The 22,232-nt window shown below is 36.6% G+C and overlaps 1 protein-coding gene across 5 annotated transcripts in view; it reads right to left on the reverse strand.

Annotated features, from left to right (window-relative positions):
- Positions 1-8,306, reverse strand: part of LOC106061350 (dnaJ homolog subfamily C member 22-like) — a 38,076-nt gene extending 29,770 nt beyond the window's left edge. The window contains exons 1-2 of one of the 5 annotated variants that reach the window (XM_013219452.2): positions 8,168-8,306; positions 3,142-3,380 (exon numbers count right to left, since the gene is read on the reverse strand). In XM_013219452.2, the coding sequence (XP_013074906.1) occupies positions 3,142-3,356 (215 nt within the window). In that variant the 5' untranslated portion in view covers positions 3,357-3,380; positions 8,168-8,306. Of the gene's footprint in view, positions 1-1,012; positions 1,107-3,141; positions 3,381-5,547; positions 5,735-7,884; positions 8,048-8,081 lie in introns of those variants that run through there. The other 4 variants (XM_013219450.2, XM_013219451.2, XM_013219454.2 and 1 more) reach the window with 4 other exon arrangements.
- Positions 8,307-22,232: the final 13,926 nt, after the last annotated feature.

Genomic DNA, 22,232 nt, shown 5'->3' on the forward strand with positions numbered 1-22,232 from the left:
TTCAAGCAATTAAAAACATAAAATAACAATGAAAAAAATAACTTTCACAGCATTAACATTGCCAGCACTAATTCGCACACTGTTGCTGGGTCAAATCAACGTTTGGCACATATAAAATACATTGTGATGTCAAAAAACAACAACATTGTTTTGTCATAAACACTAACTCTTTGAGATATTGTCATCACTTTCAAGTTACTGTGTTTTGTTGCAATTCAGATACATAATTATAATTTTACTTTATATCAGCAGGTACGAAGTGAAAAAATAATTATATATTGTCTCAAAATATTTTTTTCCTACTAATGCTTTCTTGTAAGGTTTTGATCTTTCAGTTGACTTTTCTGACTTTTCTAGCTGTTAATAATGAGATAAAAAAAATTTTTTTATTTATCCTTAAAAAAAAAAAAAAAAATGAGATAAATTTCTTAAAAAACAAAACTTAACTTGATTGTTGATAGGTATTACAAGGGTTATGCCCTTTCCTAGGCAAGTAATTGCTGTATGTCTAAAGTGCTTTGTTCTTAACTAAGATGGTCCTAATCAATAACGATCTTGAAGTTATTTCTTCAAGTCTAGTGGAGAATTTTATTGTTCCAATCATCCTTAACTAACTATGATGTCCTAGTCCTATGGTGACTGCACTTGGGAGTAAGAAATTTAGGCATTGTAAATCAGAATGTTCTGTATAAATGTTGATAAATGTGGGCCCCTCTATGCAAAGTGTTTCTTGGATTTGTGAATTTATTCTTATCCATTAGTTTTTTTAATTTATCTCCCTGGATTTGCTTGTACTTTATTCATTTTGAAGTCAAGTTATATTGTATGATGACATGAACTGCAAGGTCTGAAAGAAGAACTTTATTTTTTTTTTCAATGATATGCTGAATTAACTCAAAAAAGAATATGTTTGACTACATAGAAGCTCAAATAAACCAAACAAACTTGACATCAGTTTTAACTTGACAATATTGTTTTAAGCTAAAGAATTAAAAAGCTTATATCAACTCACTTTGTCTGTCTGTCTGTCTGGTAAAAATAATATGTCATTTCTCCCACACCCAATCTCGGTTTAAGCTGAAGTTTAGCACAATTATTTCTTTTACCTGACAAGACAAAAATCAATAAAAAGAATTAACCAATTAGTTAATTAACTATTGGTTATTAATTATTTTGTATGGTACCTCAAACAAAGAAAAGAAATGGTACTAGACTGAAGTGGTGGTATAAGATGAATCAGTCCCCTTTTAAGGTCGCCGTTTAAAGCAAGTTTAAAACAAACAATACAAAACTATGCAATCTTCTATAGTCATAAGCAGTTCACTAACAGAGTGGTTAGAATGTCAGCTTTAGGAGGCGAAAGCCATGAGTTTAGGGTCACTCCCTTTTTTTTTTTTTTGTAAATACTTTAAAAAAAACGATTTCACTAAAATTCACCAAGATATCCATTTTTTACTTTCCTCCCCCCTTTTTCCAACTGGTCCAGATAAGTGATAGGATCATGGCATACCGGAATTGAGAAAGCTAAAAGCATGAAATAGCGCTAAACAAATACAAATGGTAAAAATATTTCTAATTGCACAGATTTATTGTTGTTGGTCTGGATCAGTGGTCTTCAACCTTTTTTGTCTACCGCCCCCTTTTCGTATTTTTTTCTTTTAAAAATCCGCCAGCGCCCCCCTCTAAGAAAAATACTAATAAAGAAGCGTGAGAAGGCAAATTTGAATAAAATGTCATTATTTATTAATTGGCATGCTGTCAAAAATATAATCATTATACAAAAATTATGTCATTGTCATGACTTTGATTCAAATCATTTGAATAATCCCTTTTTAAGTTATTGAATATTAGGGCCTACTATTTTTAGGTAACCAGCTTACAAAAAGTTTTCCAGTGCAAACAGGAGTCAGACAAGTTTGTTTGTTGTCACCATTTCTCTTTCTACTTGTATTGATTGGATCATGAAAACATCTACAAACAATAACAGAAATGGAATACACTGAACATTGTGGAACCAACTGGATGATTTAGACTTTGCAGATGACATTGCACTTCTTTCCACAACCAACAGCAAATGCAGGAAAAGACTAACTTAGTAGCAGACACATCATAAAAAACTGGGCTGGTTATTAACAAGGATAATACAAAGATAATGAAGATTAACTCAGCTAGCACAGAACCCATCACTTTGAATGGCTGTCCCTTGGAGAAAGTAGAATCCTTCACCTACTTGGGTAATATAGATTAAACAGGTGAAACTGATGCTGATGTCAGAGCAAGAATTGGAAAAGCAAGGGTCGCCTTCATACAGCTTAAGAAAATCTGGATATCTAGAGAAATTTCCCTGACAACAAAGATTCGCCTCTATAACTCAAATGTAAAGGCCGTTTTGCTTTATGGAGCCGAGACCTGTAGAACAACTAAAACTGCCATTAGGAAAGTGCAAACTTTTATAAACAGCTTCCTATGAAGAATTTTTCACATTCGCTGGCCAGATACTATCAGCAACAGTGACCTGTTGATTACCCCCCACCCCCCAAGATGGAATCCTGATTAAGCGAATACATAGATTTACTTTAAAATATTCCAATGATAGTCCTTTGGATCTAGATTTAGTAAACAATGCACAAAATGTTACTGAATATTAATTTTTTAAAATCCTGATTGAATGGAGAATTATCTGAAAACGTAAAGTTCGTTCAAGATAGATGTTTTATCATTCTCTAGCCAAATTTAAATTTATTTCTTTTTTTACTTTAAAAATTATAATGGTCAAACTAGATTTTCCCAGTATGGCCAATATGTTAGTAGTTCTTTTCCTAACGGTATATGGCAACTGTCAAATTTCTAGGAAAACTATTAGAGCCATTTTTGAGAATTGCGTCCACTCATCTTCAACAAAGATACACGTTGAATAGAGGTATTGTAAAAAGGGTATAGCCTACCATTTAAGTCCAGGTATAGAATTTAGTACATTTGACTATTTTAAAATGTCATTAATTTCAATAAACACTTCACATAATAAGTCCATATGTTTGGAATATAAGAGCACTTTCTTTAGATTAAAAAATATACTAAAATATCAATCTACTTTATTTCTTTACTTATCTCAATTGAATTTGTAAATGTTCATATACCTACCTTAAAAGGTAACGCCTTTGAAAATCTCCACTTGCTGTAGCCCATTCTACATAAGATGGTATACGCCATAAATCTCTCAGCCATCCTATTCCAAATCCACCCCCAAGTGTGGCAAACCAGACAATAGCATGATTGCGACGGCCCAGATAAAGATGGTGAATACCAAGCCATCCAAAGAATAGCCATAGTATATAAGTAACTGATAAGCTAGCCATCTTTTACATTTACAGACATTCTCTCTGTATAACAAAAATTAAATTTTCAATAATATTTTTAAAAAATATTTTTTATTCAGTGTAGATCTTAAAATAAACAAATTTAAAGGAAAACCAATGTGTTCTAAAATTAAATTTAAAAAAAATTAAGATGTAATGCATAATATTTTGTGAAAAAAACAAACTATTTGAAGGTAAAAAAAAAAAAAAGTGATGTCACGATCTGACTTTGTATTGATTTCCCTTAACTTATCTTTAGTTGTGATCCTGAATAATTATTTTTAATACTTAAGCTACGAAGATGTTTTGTTTACTTGAATAAAATAACTGAATATCCAATTTATATATCGTGGGAATGAATAATTCATTCAAAAATAATTAAAGTCCTACAATATCCAGAAAATTCAGACTCTAACTATTCTTGCTCCGTTTTACTTTGGAATACTGGTACTTGAAATCATATATATGTTTAAAAAAAAAGAAATTAGACAGTGTGTACGATCACAATCTTCTCACCCCTGAATGCAGTGATATGTCTATATATGACATATGAAATATGATGTTTCTTAATCTGGTGCCATTATTTCCCTGCATTCTTATGAGCGCCCTTTTTTTCCCATTTTGTCAACTTTTCTTTTGTATCATGAAAATGCAGTTAGTATTTTTTCATAACGTCACCAATATATAGCTCATAGCCTTAGGATTATATATATATATGTTAATGTTTAAATTATCTTCAAATTTAAGGTCACTATAAAAGAGTGTCTAATTTTCTGGTGCTTAATTTTACACTTTGTCAAAAAGTGTCCAATTTACCAGTGCCTAAATTTTCGAGTGCCTAAATTACCCAGTACCTAAAATACCAGTGCCTAAATTTCCAGACACCCTACCAGACAAAGTAGTTTGGAAATCTAGAAAGATGTTCGTTTTAGTTAATCTAGATAGATCTAGACTATTCTAGACCTAGATCTAGATTATATATTTTATAAGCTCAGACCCTAGTCTGTCAAGTAGATCATAATCATTTATAATATAGATCTAGAATCTAGAGTAGTTCTATCTACAGATCTAAATCTTGATCAAAAATCAAGAGCTACAATTTAGAAAATAGATTTATTTAGAATCTAGAAGGCATCAGCCAAACTGACATTCGCAATCTATATATATAAAATTCTCTTCATAACTCAACAGTTTGGACACCAAGAAGTAAAGGAAAGATCACTCTTTTATTTCTACAAGTCGGACTAGAGTTACCCCACGTAACTTTAGCAACGAAAAAAAAAAGAAGGGGGAGAAGTAGTCACTAAATAGCAGGTTCGGACTTAACCATTGTGGGGCCCAATCCGAAACGGATTTTGCGGGGCCAAGTTTGGGTAGGGATACGGATTATACGTGAAATTTAGTAGTTCGTATTAGAAAATAAATTCTTAAGCATTTTATTCATTCTTTACTACGTACAGAATTACTTTACGAGCCTTGCGTGCAGTGAAGCCATACAGTATATCATAACAATTCTATTTCCTACATAGACCATGCTCAATAGCAAGAATTACCAAATGTTTCAATCTATCTATGAGAATAGTTGGCCTTAAGTAATTCTTCATTAGTTTGAGGAACGAGAAGATTCTCTCACCAGATTCCACAATTACGGGTATTGCATTTTTATTAATGCCGTTTTTTATCGCACATAGGACTGGTGTTTTCCATATTGAATGACACCCCAAAATAACAATTTTTGTCTATATATTTCAGGAGATTTGTAAGAGTTTTTAAAAGATTTTAATAATTTCTGGAAATTTCCAGGACTTTTTCGTATATTTTGCAATTTCATGAGATCAGGAGACCGCAGGAAATCTGTTATAAGTTATCAAATGGTTTAATTTAATAATTTACACCTAGATTCAGCGAGGGTCCTATGAAAGTGTAGTTGCATATATATGATATAGAATATAGATCTATGTTGCAGTGGCCTAACGCCCTAAGACCAGCCCTGCAAAATAGCAGCATATACTATGCCTTGGGTCGTCTATTTGTCAATAATTATGATTATCCTGAAACTCTTGATCCCAATAATGATTTAAAATGCTGAAGTGCCTGAAGATTAAGTCATTTAAGATTATAAGATGAAGCCAATCTGGCAACAGTTGAACAAGCGGCCATTATAAATATTGACGCTTAATGCGGAAATTACCATTTCTAAGGATGAGAGATCTATCGAAATAGTAGATCTAGATCTAGATTGTATATCTAATCTCTAGATCTACTCTATCTATACTAGATATATTCTAGATACAGTAAATCTAGATCTATATAATTAGTCTAGCTCTATATTATAGATCTAGATCTTTAAACAAGGTTAGAATTTAGAGTTCTCTGCCCAAAATTTATAATTTATAAACAATAGCGTCTATTCTGATCCGACAGTGAAGAACTCTAATCCTATCTAAAGATTCTAAATCTAAATGCGACAGTAAAAAAAAATTAATAATAATAATCCAGCAAATAGATTTAAATTGAATTGAAAAAAAACAACTGAATGCACAAATAATTGAAATTATGCTAATTAAGTTTCTATGAGTGGAAATAAGATGTAATCTAAATTTAAATATCTCAATCTGCTAAATCTAAAAAGGAAACTAAGAGTATGTTCAGGTTTAAAATTAAATGTTTGCAAAAAAAAAAAAGGAAAATAATTTATAATCGCTAATAAAATTTTGAATTGCAACTGATACATTTTTAAAAATCTCATAGTAAAACTAGTGAGTTCTTGCAAAGGACATTAAATTACAGGAACAGATGACCTTTACATCAACTTTTACTTTTTTATGAACTGGATTGATTGCACATTATGCGAAAAATAGTTTCTGAATTTCTACTTATTTAGTAATATTTTGTAGATTCCATTGTGTGTTATTTTGCATATAAGAAAGTGATAACAAAATTTTTGTAAGTTTTCAAGTTCTTATATATGCTCTTATAATAATATTACAATGTACATTGTTTCCAATCCATTTCTTTAATTCTAATTATGAAATGCATTGTTAATGTAGAAAATTAAATGTATTTCTATCTATAACAGTTAAATGCCAAATTTTACACATATTGTTTACTTGCTTTATATTATCTATTATTAGCTTTGATAAATATATGTCCAAGTGAACAAAACAACTGATAATTAATTGTGTTGTGCTGTACATTTCTACTTTTACTTTCTATTTAAAAATTATTAATTGTATTATAAGAGATGTTAGCAATTTTTTGTTTTTGGAAATATGTTACTATCCAGTGAATGATTTGTCTATGAACAATTTGTTTGGGAACGAATTGTCAGTGAACGATTTGTCACATGAACGATTTGTCATGAACCAACTGTCGGTGAACAAGTTGTCTGTGAGCAATATGTCGCGTGAATGAATTGTCGGGTGAACGAAATGTCAGTGAACGAATTGTCGTGTCCCCAGCCTATAGATTGCAAGGTCTGAAAGGGGAAATTTTTTTTTTTTCTATACTCTAACAAAACATGAATCAATTTTTAAAAATCCAATAAGTCAATCAAATTATTAGTAATTAAATATTATGTTTACTATCAAAAAGGGGAATAACTTCAATATTATTGAGAGTTGTAAGTGGGAGTTGCAGTACATGGCTAAGTGGTATATAAAGCGCTTGTCTTCTGAACTGTGGGGGGGGGGGGGGGGGGGGGTCCTCGAGTTCGAATCATGGTGAAGATGGATTTTTCATTTTGGGATTTTGGGGAAAAGTAAAGGTAGTTGGTCATTGTGTTGGCCACAAGACACCTTTGTTAACCATGGGCCACAGAAACACATGACCTTTACATCATCTGCCCTATAAACTGGATGGTTTAAAATGGGGACTTTAACTAGTTGTATGTGCACAATTTTTACCTATAGATAAGTTTTTTTGTTTGTTTGTTGTTGTTTTTTTAAAGAATTTTAAAATATTTTGATAGTTTTATTTCTAAAAATAAATTCAAAGCTGTTTTATATTTTAGGTTTTGTCAATTGTCAGCTGGGTTGGAATAGACAATAAACAATAAAAATGACCGCCAAAAACAATCCAATCTCAGTACTTGAAATTTTTTTTTTTTTAATTGAACCTAAAAATAATTACTTTTTAATAATTGATCTAAAGCATAGGCCTACATCAAAATATCTAGATCTAGTAAGCACTTTGTTTAATGAATTATTTTATTTCGAAAAAACAACACGGACTGGCAATATGCCTGCTTTAAATTATTCAATAAAGTAGTTACTAAGTATTGCGTGTAAAGTATTAAAGTATTCCGTGTGTATCTGAATCGAATACAAATTGTTAGCCTTCTTAAGATTCATTTTTTAAGTCTGATTAGTCTAGAGAATATATATCTAGATATATTAATAGATCTATATGTAGATCTAGAGTCTTGGAGTTGGTGTATATAGATCTAGATTACATTCTACCATAATCATACCACTACAGATCTAGAATAGGAATAGGCTCTAGATCTATATATAATTCCTCTTCTTACCTTTGATTCAAGGATAAATGATCCTATGCATTTTTTTATTTAGAAAATACACTAGACTAGATACCTTATCTCAATACATCTAGTCAAGTCTAGTTCTAGATTTATATCTTGATTAGTGAAATTTAACTTCTGGTGATAGATGTAGATATCTAGAATATCACGAAATAAACGTAGAAAATATTTATTAAAAAACATACATAGATCTAGCATGTCACCTAGAGGTATCTAATAGCAAACACTGCCACGCACACCAATAAAAAGATGTTATCTTCATGTTGCTTACACGTCTCAAGCCGTTGAACAGGTGTGTCACCTAAAGATGCATTATTAGTGTACAGTAGACATATACATCTATTTACCACAAACATACAGTGAGCAGCACCGTCCCTATTGGCTCGATGTTCCCCCCTTCCCATCATAAACTGGAACCCCCATTATCACCAAAATAAAAAAACTTTTCCAAAAAAATAGATCATTATTATTATTCTTTAACCTACAAGTAGGAGATTGATTGATTAATATATTGATTGACTGATATAACTATCATGGGCGTATCAAACAAAAGTCACCAAACTCCATGAGCGTAGCCAAAGGAGGCTAATGATTTTAAACCCCCCTCCAAATTTTTTTTACGATAAACCCCCTCTTCAATGTAAGACTAAAGCATATAACAGTCACCAGATTTTTGAGCTTATTATATTAAGTTTAAAAACCCATATCATAGGGCTTTAAGTTAAAATCCCCCCCCCCAGAGGATTTTGAGTTTAAAAACTCCGGCGGGGTTTGAAGCTAAAACCACCTTTTCAATACAAAATTAAAGCAAATTACTGTCACAAAATTCTATGAGTGTAGCCAAGGGTTTTTGAGTTTAATCCCACCCCGGCCCAGAAAGCTTTAAGTTCAAAACTCCCTCCAGATGGTTTTTAAGTTACCCCCCCCCCCCCCCCGAGAGTTTTGATGTTAAAAACCCGCTCTTCAATATTATTTTAAAGCAAACTACAGTCATATATAGGCTAATATATATATATATATATATATCATGGGCGTAGCCAAGGGGGTTGGGGTTCAAACCCACCCTCACCCAGAAAGGAATTTATTAACTGATTTTTTTTCTTTGATGTTGTTCATTTTAGGTGAGATTTCAATACTAAACCATCACAGCAAAGGGGGCTTTGAGTTTAAAATCCCCTATCGGGGGTTTTGCGGTTAAATCCCCCTCTTCTATAAAACAAAACCAAAAAAATGCAACAAAAATTCCAAGAGCATAGGTAAGGAAGATTTTGATTTTAAAACCCCCTCCGAAATTTACGATAAACCCCCCCCCCCTCGTCACCAGATTAAACCATACATCAGTCATCAGATTCTATGAGCGTAGCCAAGAGGGGTTTTGTGTTTAAAACCCACCTCCAGCGGGTTTTGCAGCTAAAAAACTACATCGTCAATATAAAAAAGCAAATTACACACTAAAAATTCTATGAGCGTAGCCTCCATATGGCTTTAAATTTATAACCCGTTCAGATGGTTTTAAGTTAACCCCCCCCCCTTTTTTTTTCAGCAGGTTTGAAGCTAAAAATACCTCTTCAATATAAAAAAATTACACACTCAAAATTCTATGAGCGTAGCCAAGCCCGGGAGGTGGAACCCCCCTCCTCCAGAGGGTCTTTTTTTAATGATTAATTCCCTCCAGATGGTTTTTATAAGCGTAGCTAAGGGGGTTTTGAATTTGTTTAAAAAAAACCACAGAGATTTTTTAGTTCAAAACCCGGCAATAGATTATTTTGACGATAAAACTTCCCTTTTCGATATAAAATCTAAAGCAAACTACAGTCACCTAATTCCAAGAGCGTAGCCAAGAGAGGTTATATATATATATATATATATATATATATATATATATATATATATATATATATATATATATATATATATGTTTGTTTGTGTGTGTGTACATAATTAATCTTTATTACATTCTGACCCTTTATTCTTTCGGAAGACGTTTATTGTGCCCTAGAATAGGTTCTTCCTGGAAAAATTGTAGTCTCCCCGCCGTTGTCCGCAAGTGGGTCTGGTGGAGCGCTGTGAGCTCCCCCAGCGGGTTCAGGGCCAAGCACTATTTCCGGTATTGAAAGCAAACAAAATGCATATTCTGAGGTATCTACAGTGCATTATCCTGCTATTAAAAAGTTTTATTTCAAAAACCTAATCTGCTCTTCTTACTTACTTAGGTCCTCCCGCGCTGTTCGGCGCATTAGGCGGCAATCTGCTTCCACAAAAAAATCTGTTACTGTCAATGTCTGAAGCCTCTTCCCACCCGCTATGAGGATCTTCATGAAAGTGGCGCCAAGTTGTACTAGGATGTCCCTTTTCTTCGCTTTCCTCCTAATGGCCTCCATGTCATCTCAACTCTTATATATTATATTATGCGTAATTCATTTTGTCGGAAAACATGTCCCGCTCTGTCACAACCTTACTAGGGGGTCGACTCCCATTTCAGCATAAAATTTCCTTGATTGTGACCCGATCTCTATAACTGATTCCTAAAATCCGTCTTAGCCATCTTTGTTGAGTCACATTTAGTCTTTTTAAATTTCGGCCGATGACTATTCCCTGCACTTTATTAATGGAGTCCAATCACTGGTAGATATTTGTAACTTCTCTTGATTAGCGATCTTGAAATTAGGTGACTGTAGTTTGCTTTAGACTATATATCGAAAAGGGATGTTTTATCGTCAAAATCATCTGTTGGGGGGTTTTAAACTAAAAAATCTCTGTAGTTTTTTTTTTCAAAGTTAAAAAACCCTTAGCTACGCTCATAGAAATAGGCAAATTTAGTTTGCTTTAGAATAATATCGAAGAGAGAGTTTTTCAGCCTCAAAACTCTCTGTAAGAGGGATTTAAAACTCAAAACCATCTGGAGAGGTCTTAAACTTTAAAAAAAAAGCCCTATGAAGTAGAGGGGTTTAATTGGCTTTTGAAGAGGTACTTTTTAGCTTCAAACCCCGCTGAAGGGGGGTTTAAACACAAAATGCATTTTGGCTACGCTCATAGATATTTAATGTGTAAATTCCTTTTTTCTTTTATTTTGAAGAGGTATTTTTTAGCTTCAAACCCCGCTGAAGGGAGGGGGGGGGAGGTAAAGTCAAAGACCCCTTCATATAATTTTGAGTGTGCAATTGGCTTTTTTTTTATATTGAAGAGGTATAGTGGTATTTTTTTAGCTTCAACCCCGCTTAAGGGGGGATTTAAACTAAAAAAAACAACTTTCGGCTACGATCATAGCATTTTAAATGCATAATTTGCTTTGATTTTATATTGAAGAGATATTTTTTACCTTCAAGCCCGAAGAAACTCAAAACCCCTTTGGCAAGCTCATAGAATCTGGTGGCTGATGTATGAATAGTCTTATATTGAAGCGGGGATTTTATCATAGATTTCGGAGGGGGTTTTAAAATCACACCCCCCCCCTTAAGCTATGCTCTTGGAATTCGGAAATTGTCGCTTAAATTTTTTGTTTTGTTTTAAAGAAGAGGGGAATTTAACTGCAAACCCCCCTGGTAGGGGTTTTAAACTCAAAACCCCATTAGCTGCGCTGGGGCAAGTGATGGTTAAGTATTAAAATCTCTCCTAAAATAAAGAAAATCAGCAAAAAATCAGTCACTTAATTCCGACTCCCCCCCCCCCCCGCGGGGGGATTTCATTTTGGGGGGTTGGAACCCCCCAAAAAAACCCTGGCTACGCCCATGATATATATTCATTTTGCTTTGATTTGAGAATAATCTTTTCGGTACCATTTTCAGCTAATTTGTCAAATGCTTTCAGGTGGATAATTTTCATGCTTTTTTTGATTGGTCATCACATTGTCCATAGTTAACCAAACCTTTAGTTTGAACTAAACGTATTCTTGTGAATAGTTAACTTCATCTGTACGCTACATCTGCCCCCACTCCTAAAAAAAAGTAAAATCACAGTCAGCTGGAAATAGTCCTAGTGATTCGCCTCTGGAGTCCATATTTTTTGAACGATCGCAGAGTGCTTCAGCAGCTGTCGCCAAGCAGATCAGTGTTTCTCGGTCTTTTATTTGTGACCCCGCCCCCTCCCTCCCCCCCCCACCCAAAAAAAAAACACCTTTCGCTTCATTCATGTAGCTAGTTAGCGAATCAGGTGCAAAGCTTGGGGAAACAAGAGCTTTGCTGCATTCTTAGCTTCAGCAATATATTCTCATCGTACTATTCCTTCTGGTAAAATTTGAGGTCAACTAATTTTAAATTAAGAATGGTGGCATTGACACACTCTGAATAGTTAGTAAGACTATTACTAGGATCAGGATATCGATCAACCGGCAACCCCCCCCCCACACACACACACAGAGTAACACATCCATAGTGACATACACAGACAACCACTTTCACACTTTTCGACCCATTTTTATTACAATGACAACTTTTAACATTTTAAGCATCCTCCGATTGATCGACTATTCAGCATATTTCAGGCCCAGTGAAATATATATATATATTGTTACAAATGAACAGTGATAGGTAGAGGTCAACGTATGACCCCGGCGAGATGACACAGCAGTGAGTGTTCTCTGGAATCTACATGTACAAACAAAGACAGGATGTGACGTGTCCTCACGTGTTGTTCCAGGGGACGAACAGATCTAAGTAGGGGGACAGTTACTAATGAACAGTGACAGATATAGGTCACTACGTGTGACCCCGACTTGATGACACTGCAGCGAGTGTTCTCTGGAATCTACATGTATAAATAAAGACAGGATGTGACGTTTCCTCACGTGTTATTCCAGAAGATACAAGCAGTGTTTGTGCAACTTTGGAGAAGCGATTAGGGACTCTATATAAGCCAGAGAGTTAATGTGAAAGTCAGTCGTATGGAGTCGTGAGTGAGCCGTTACAGTCGATACAGACGATGTAAGACGTGTGCGGCTCTGTGGAAGAGAAATGTGTACGACTCGATGCAAGTTAACTAGGGTAGAGTTAACTGGAGTGGACTACTGTCGTTAAAGTCTATACAGCGAACTACAGTGGACTTGAGCCGTTACAGTCGATACAGTCGATGTAAGACGTGTGCGGCTCTGATTCGGTAGACTTGAGTACGACTTGGTTCAGCTTTGGGAGACCTGGAGCGACACTGGGAAGTGTGTCGTTTGTCTGTTCTGTGGAATACGGCTCGATGCAAGTTGAGAAATGAATTGCAACGAAGTGAAGAGATGAATTGCAACGAAGTATAGCTAACTGTAAACTGACAGATATTGTACAGTCTTCTACGCTACATGTTACAGTAACGAATTGTTAGAGTTGATAGTCATTAAAGTTATATGAAACTGAAAGTTTAGTCGTCAAGTTCTTTGCTGTGTTTTTATTTGTGTGCCAACTAATACATCTAGCCAGAAGATTCAGAAATACGTAACAATATATACATAAATTTATATATTTACATACGTTTTGCCTTTGACGTCATATGGAGTTGATTCTTTAAATGAAATGCTTAAATAACTTTTTCTTTTTTGCATAAATCTTATTTGAGTTACATCTAAATTATTATATTTTAGATATAGATCTAGTAGATATAGATCTTAAGAGTGCTAAATCAGAAGTTTAGTTTAGGTAGATCTACATTCTTATTCTAGTTCCATTGAAATGAAAATGCCAATTGCTCTGTTGGTAACTGTGCTGATACATCGAAGTAAAAGCACGATATCATGACATAATGTGTAATATATCTCTTTATCAATAATAGGCTATTAGTTTGTAACCAGTTTGTTATTAAATTAGCAGCAATGTCTGGTCGTGCGGTAAGCGTGCTGGACTAATTATCTCGACGGTCCTGGGTTCATACCCTGCTCGCTGCCATCCCCCGTCGTCCAGCGGGAGGTTTGGACAAGGAAGTTAACTATCTTTAACTTTGAAGGAACATCCGAAACATGTAAAACTGAAAAAAAAAAAAAAAATTTTTTACAACTGCGAATGAATCGTTGAAACATTATTACTTTTGACAATCAAAACAAAACCACGTCTTCAATACTCCATGCAAATTGGCGGATCCGATAGGGATCCGACTCCGACAGAGAAGCCTCTGAGTTAACACGATCTCTGTTTGTAATCTTGTCTTTTTTTCTTTTTGAATTTTAATAAACGGGCCACATTTTAAAGATCAATCTAACATACTGTAATGACCATGTTCTGTAGTGACTCTATGGTTGCGCACCAGCGCACGAGGATGGACTAAATGAACGGGGAGAGAGGAAGAGGAAGTGCGAGAAGATTGGAACGGGTCTTGTTTTGGTGATCTATGTTGATTAAACTTTGTATTGTCTTTTTTCCCATACCTCGTTGAGTTGCCTCCTTTAAATGTTGTAACATTGGTGTCAGAAGTGGGATTATAGGCGACTCAACGAACGGGAGGTAAGTTAGTAATGGCTTCCCCTATTATGAAACAACTAGAGCAACTCTTGATTAAAGAACTAAAACAAGAGCTTCGGTATCGAGGTCTAAAGCAAGGTGGTGGTAGCAAGGAGACACTTACAGCTCGTCTCCGGCAAGCCCTGATTGAGGAAGAAGAAGACCCGGACAGTTATCAATTCGAAGTAGGGCCAGATATAATTGAACTCCTAGGTAAGATGCAGGAAAAAATGGATATACTTGATATAGGGATTAGAACCATGCAGGACAAAATAGACACACTGGATTCAGGGATCAGGACTGAATTGGTATCGGTTAACCAGAAAATAACCACGATGGAGGTCACGATGAACCAGAGAGTCGATGTGGTAGAAAGAGACATAGAAGAACTGAAAGTTCAAGTTAGAGAAGGGCTCAGCAAGGCGCCGGTTAGTAATACGGGATCAATGTTACCCGAAGGGCTTGTAAAGATGAAACCCCCTGTGTTTGATGGGTCCGTCTCCTGGTCAGTCTACAGAAGACAGTTTGAGGCAGCTGCTAAGGTCAACAAATGGGGCAACGAGGAGGAAAAAGCGACCGCTCTAGTACTGGCACTTAGAGGAAAGGCTTCCGAAGTACTCCAATCCATTCCAAACCAGCAGGATTATGCTGCTCTCGTCCAGGCTATGGAGCTTCGATACGGGGACGAGCACTTACAGGAAGTTTATAGGGTCCAGCTGAAGACCAGACAACAGCGGGTCAGTGAAACCCTACAAGAGCTAAAGACGGAAATTGAACGACTTGCCCATCTGGCATACCCCACAGCAGCACAGGAGTTCCTCGAAGTAATCGTCACTGGTGCCTTCATCGATGCCGTTCTAGATCCAGAGCTAAAAAAAGGTTATTAGAGTTAGTGGCAAGCGTAAGGACAGCGAAGCCCTTGTGTACACTCTGTCCTATGAAGCCGCTTAGAACGCATCCATCAACAGTCATCATGGTCGGAGACTGGAAGTTCAGGAAGAAGATCTAACACAAGTACTTAGACGAATGACGGAGGTTCTTGAAGAGTATAAGCCAAGCCGGTCACAGGGAGCTCATCGTGCGACCAGGGTCCGTTGCTGGAACTGTGGTGAATCTGGGCATATACAAAGGATGTGTAGAAGAACACCTAATCAGCAAGAGGCGATTCAGCACAGATCAGAAACGGGTGCATGGCCTGGAGCCAATGGCTATCAGGAAAACTAACATTCGTCGGCTTCAAGGGGCAGAAACCGGCGATCCAGGAAATGGGAGCCCCTGTCAATGTCACTCCAATAGCTGTGCTGGGACAAAGTAGGAGTCTTATGGTAGAAGGAAAAATTGGAATTCGGAAGTATCGGTTTCTCATAGACACTGGTGCTTCACGTTCAGTCATTCGGCCAAATGTCGCAAACAGCAATAATACTACAAATGTGAGCCTTTTCTCCCTGAAAACAGCCAGTGGAGAACTGATGCCCATAAAAGCACTGGCGGATTTAGGATTTGAGCTCGGAGGTCAGTCATTCGTGCATGAATTTTTGATAGCAAACATAACTGATGATTGCATTTTAGGTCTAGATTTTCTACAGAAATTTGGATTTTTCCATTAACATTAGCGGAGGAACTTTGTTGTATGGAAATGTGGAGATTCCTTTGTTAGGTGATAGTGAAGAAGGAAATAATCGAATGATGAAAATACTATTGACGGAGGATACAAGTCTGCCTGCACAGTCCGAATCAATTATTTGGGGAAAGTTAGAGAACGGACATGAAATGTCGGGAACGGCGCTAATCGAAGGAACGGAAGACAATTACGACGGAGTGGCTGTAGGGAAAACGCTGGTCATGATCGGTAAAGATCATCCGAGAGTACCTGTCAGAATTATGAACCTACGAAGGGATAGTTACATTGCTAAATGCCATACAATCGACCTAATTAAGAATTGCAACATAAACAACGTTTCTTTTACGCCCACTGAATCGGTCAACCCTCTAATTACCAGGCTTTTGACAGGAACCAAGGCGAACCTATCTGAAGAGCAGTATAGCAAAGCCAAAGAGTTGATAATGAAATTTGCAGACATCTTCCCATCTGATGAGTCAGAATGCGGAAGAACAGACATGGTACAATATAGGATCGATACTGGAATAACTAGACCGATTCGGCAGCCACCACGCCGCCTTCCTCTCACAAAACAACAGGAGGCTACAGACCTGATAGAACACATGAGACAGCAAGGGGTCATAGAGCCCTCTAATAGCCCTTGGTGTTCACCGATCGTCCTAGTGAAAAAAAAGGATGGATCCATGCGATTTTGTGTAGACTACAGAGCACTTAATGAAGTCACGCATAGAGATAGCTATCCACTCCCAAGAATAGACGATACCTTGGATACGCTTGCTGGATCACAGATTTTTTCTACTCTTGATCTAAAGAGCGGATACTGGCAGGTGGGAATGCATCCTGAGGATAAAGAGAAAACGGCTTTCTCTGCTGGCAACGGTCTTTGGCAGTTCACTGTGATGCCTTTTGGTCTCTGTAATGCTCCCGCCACTTTTGAAAGATTGATGGAGCGCGTTTTACAGGGACTTCATTGGAACACGTGTCTTGTATACCTGGATGACATTATAGTCACTGGTAGGATGTTTGAAGAGCATCTGGCTAATCTACATGAAGTTTTTGGACGGATCAGAAATGCAGGTATGAAAATCAATCCAAAGAAGTGCTCGTTTTTCAGGAAGAGTGTCAAATATCTTGGCCACATAGTATCAGGGGACGGCATCAGCACTGATCCCGACAAGACTGAGGCAGTAAAACGTTGGCCTACACCATCCAATATTCGAGAACTAAGAAGTTTTTTAAGACTCTGTACGTACTATAGACGGTTTGTGCCAAATTTCTCCAATATATGTGCACCCCTTCATCGATTGACAGAACAAAAGAGGTCATTCAACTGGACACAGGAGTGTCAAGAGTCCTTTGAAATGTTAAAAGACACACTTGTCTCATCCTCCATACTTGCCTATCCGATACCAGGCATGACGTTCATTTTGGATACGGATGCAAGCAATACCGGAATAGGCGCCGTCCTTTCCCAAAAGATTGATGGAACGGAACGAGTCATCGCTTACTTCAGTCGAAGTTTGTTAAAGGCTGAAAGGAACTACTGTGTCACAAGACGTGAACTCCTGGCCGTCGTCGATGCAATAAAACATTTTCATAGGTACCTATATGGGCAGAAATTTATTTTAAGGACAGATCACGCAGCAATACAATGACTTCTTTCTTTTAAGTGCCCTGAAGGTCAGGTCGCTAGGTGGATCGAACGTCTGCAAACTTATGAATTTGAAATTCACCATCGAAAAGGACTAATTCACCAAAATGCTGATGCGCTATCTCGACGACCTTGCAAAACAGAATGCAAACATTGTAAGAAAGTTGAGGAAAAGGAAGAGATAATCGATTGTCAACGTTTGGACCTGAATGTTTTAGGACCTTGGTCTGATGAGAATATCCGAGAGGATCAGCTGAAAGATGAGGATCTGGCAACCGTTCTTTTTTTGGAAGGAGAGGGGACAACGGCCAGATTGGCAACACATTTCTGAAAAAGGGGCTGCCATGAAGGCGTACTGGGCACAATGGGACTCAATGGTAGTGGAAAACGGTGTTCTTAAGCGAATGTGGGAATCTACTGATGGAACATCAACACGATTACAAATAGTTCTCCCAAAAGTTAGAATCCAAGAGGTACTCCAAGAGTTGCACAATGGATCCACGTGTGGTCACTTGGGTATTAACAAGACGTTGGAGAAAGTGAGACAAAGGTTTTATTGGTGTCGGTACAAGGAAGACGTAGAGGATTGGTGCAGAAGATGTGACCGATGTGCAGCAACCAAAGGCCCGCAACGTCGAACAAGAGGACCCCTACAACAGTACAACGTAGGTGTTCCATTCGAAAGAATCGCACTGGATATAGCTGGCCCGTTTCCTGAGACACTAAAAGGCAACAGATATATTCTAGTAATAATGGACTATTTTAGTAAATGGCCTGAGGCTTTCGCGATACCAAACCAAGAAACCACAACAATAGTCGATATTTTAGTGTTTTCAATGATCGGGCTTCATTTTAACTATCATAATGCGCCCCCTACACAAACACGCAATCTTATGTTGGGCCTGTTAATTCTAGAAGTACTTTTACTTATCCGCTTCCCTCCCCCACCCGGACAAAAACAAAAAGTTAGTCCTATGTACAGGCTATGACTTTTCTTCGACTTCTCAATTTTAATCTACTAACTGTATATATTTCGACCGTTACCCCATTTTTTTAACCTTTAATCTTAATGCACGGTATTAGCAAGGACGCCGCTACCTATTGTGCATTGTGTGCATTACACGCAGACGACTGAATTCAGGGGGCGGACAAATCATATTCCAAGGTTACCTTTTTAAAAATAAAAATAATTTAATATAAAAAAAATGTATATGTAAATTTGAATTATTCCTTTATCCATAAAACACACACACACACACACAAACACAAATGATATTCATACATAAGAAGTTATCTTGGAAACAAAAAGAAATAGAGCGTCGCGCGAGTGATTCCCACAGTTTTTCCAAATGCGTCTGTTGATTGAGATCTAGGTTCACAGTCTGCAATAAGCAAAAAACTATCATTAGTGTCATAGCGGAAACAATACTTTATTATCTTGAACAAGTGCTCCTCAACATCCTCTTTTCTTTAAAAAAAAACATTTCGGGGAATATCATAAAAAATAAACAAAACAAAAACACAACAAACATAATCAACATAACATACAAATATACGCTTCAATGAATATGAAACATATCACATTTAAAAATCAACATTCAGTAGTTCATTAAGACACATAATCATTGAGTCTTGTCGGTTTCTTTAACTGATCGCTTGGTCGCAGGGAATGATGAGTAGTTCTTTGATTTTCGTTTCCAAATTTGTTTTTGTAATGACCTATGGCGAATGTGTTGATCATGAGTTCTATTGTCCTGTAAGTTGTCATCAGTATCAAAAAAACAAATCTTGTTCTGTTCCTCTGTTCGGGTTGATATGCACTCTGTTTCTTTGGTACACTGTGTCAAGGTGGGTTTACGGGTCTATCTAGGGTATGACACCGGGATCCCCACCTCGACGCTGAGTATTTATTTCCTGTAGGGGTTGTAATGTGGCCGAGACTCGTCTGCCAGGGCACCCCTGATCGTTTATTAGTTGATATGTTAGGTAATTATGATAAGTAATTATGACAAGTAATAATGATAAGTTAACATATATCCGTTAACAACAAGAGTTTAAATAAGAACAATTTAATGAATAAATGATGTAATATGACATGAATGATGAGTAGGTAGGCCTACACAATAATAATTACAAGGTCAAGTACAAGTTACGCAAATTATTCAACATAAATATAGCACACCTTAATTGCAGTGCAATATTTCAACCTCTCTATGCCCACAACCCAATGACATGGATGATAGCCAAGTAGGGTCCATACAATAACACAGTGGCAGCCCACAGATCAGGCTTGACTCAGCAGAGTCCCAAGCCTGCGTGCCTGAACAAGAAAAATATGCATTCCTTGTGACCTTGTCACAAGATTCACACGGTCTATCTAGGGTATGCCACCGGGATCCCCACCTCGACGGCGAGAATTCATTTCTTGTCGGGGTTATAATGTGGCCAACGATTTCAGATCTACAACATGAAGAAAGTAAAATAAACCAACTTACCCAATGCTGGGGAAGAAAACAACAACAGAGAGCTCCATCAAAAGAACTGCTATCCCTCAAAACAAACAGAGCAATGATGCCCACTTAGCGCGTCCCTAGAAATAGCGCACAAACTATTATGGTGCACAAAAGAAGATATCAATTAAAAAAGCAACTTCAGATGCGCAAGGCACACTGCACCATTGTCACCTCGAATAATGTAAACTCTGGTTTACTTGGTACTGGATTCTTCCATGTCTCCGTGTAAGGTCATTAGGTGATTGACTATCTGTCCATTTCTCAGCTGATTCAATTTTTTTGACCTCTTATCATAAGATGTTTTTACACTCATACGTTTTTTTTCCTTTTCATAATGTTCTTTTGAAATGTAGAAATCTTAATGTTACTCCTTTTGTTTGGTATCAGTGTTCGAGCATCCGACCAAAAAACATCTGAGCTGTGTCTTGTCTTGGAGTATTTCTGAATTCCATGAGAGCTTCATAAGTATCTGACTTTGCTTCTCTAGATTTCTTCATTGTGTTCTTTAAAATTTTAACTGCTGACTCAGCTTTTCCATTGGATTGATAGTGTCCTTGGAAGGTTCTATAAATGAGTCACTTCCCATGCCATCATAAATTTGGAAAAATATTCCGACGTAAACTGAGGTCCACTATCAGATATACAGACTTTAGGCACCCCATATCTTGCAGATAAAACTTTTAGTTTCTTTTTAATTGCGTGTTTTGTTGTCGACTGCGTGTTTTCTACCTCTTTGAAATTTGAATAATAGTCTACTATAACTAAATATTGTTGGTCACACATTTGGAACAAATCAATTCCAATCTTGTCACACGGATTAGAACCTATTTCTTCTCTCTGATTCACTTGTTCGTTTTTCTGACTAATGTAAAATGAGTTGGCTATTTCCTTTATTCTAACTGATAACCCAGGCCAGAAAACTGTTTCTTTTGCTCTTCTTTTCATTGAGTCTACTCCCAATCTACTCTTCTATTATCTTGTGAAGTAATATCGGTATGATTATTTGTTCTCCTTTCAACAAGCGTCCGTCTTCGTATGTTAACATGTCTCTTAGTGAAAAATATTGTTTGAGCTCAGGTAGACTATTGTGTTTGTCTGGCCATCCATTTATGATATACTGAATCAGTGTTTGCATTGTTCTATCTTTCTGTCTTGATTCTGACTTTCTCAAGCACTGCATCAGGTATTGCCAGTCCTACTGTATTGTCACAAACATCAGGATATCATTCTTTTTCACTGATGGGTCTATGAACACGTTTTCGCCTTTGACCTATTGAAACAGGATATCATATAGACAAAGACGCATAATTAGACTTTGTAGCAGAACTTTGTGTTTTTTTTAATGATGTTTTCCAGTGGTTTATTGTCATTCTGAACTATATCTGTCCTGCCATACGTATACTGGTCAAAACATTCCAAGCCAACAATTCTTTTTCAATCCTAGCCCATCTTTTCTGAGTATCAGTTAAGGATCTAGAATCATTCGCTATTGGACTTCCACCTTGTAATAACGCTGCTCCCAACCCATTTTGGGAAACTATCTGCTTGTAATGTAAGCTCTTTGTTAGGGTCAAAATATATCAGTGTGCCATGATTCGATATTTTGTGTTTTATCTTATTGAAAGCTCATGTTTCACTGAACAGACCAAACAAATGGTGTGTTCTTTCTCGTCAACTCTGTTATGGGCTGTAAATCTGTCTACAGGTCTGGAACAAATCTTGCAAGATATTTAACTATGCCACAGAATTTTGGACAGATGAGTTATCTTTTGGAGCATTCAAACTCAAAATCGAAGATATTTTGTTCGGGTCTTGTTTTATTCCTGCTTCTGTAATAATATGACCCAGAATGTTAATTTCAGCTGTTCTAAAAACAGACTTTTCGTGGTTTAGTTTAATCTTTTTTTCTTGACATCTCTTCATCAGCTCTTGTCACAAGTCAAAAGCTTGCTGACCGAGTCACTCAATTTTATCACAGCATTAATTATTAGCTATTATTATTTATTTATTTTAATTTAATTATCTCTCACTTTTAGCCCCTATTTCATCCCCGAAACCCCACCTTTTTCTAGTCTCGCTAGACTGAGCCCACCACCTTGGCGACAACTAGGCCACGACTTTCCACTTATCTCCCCTTGACG

The sequence above is a fragment of the Biomphalaria glabrata genome, chromosome 16 (assembly GCF_947242115.1).
Source record: "Biomphalaria glabrata chromosome 16, xgBioGlab47.1, whole genome shotgun sequence".
In the NCBI taxonomy this organism is placed as follows: Eukaryota; Metazoa; Mollusca; class Gastropoda; family Planorbidae; genus Biomphalaria; species Biomphalaria glabrata.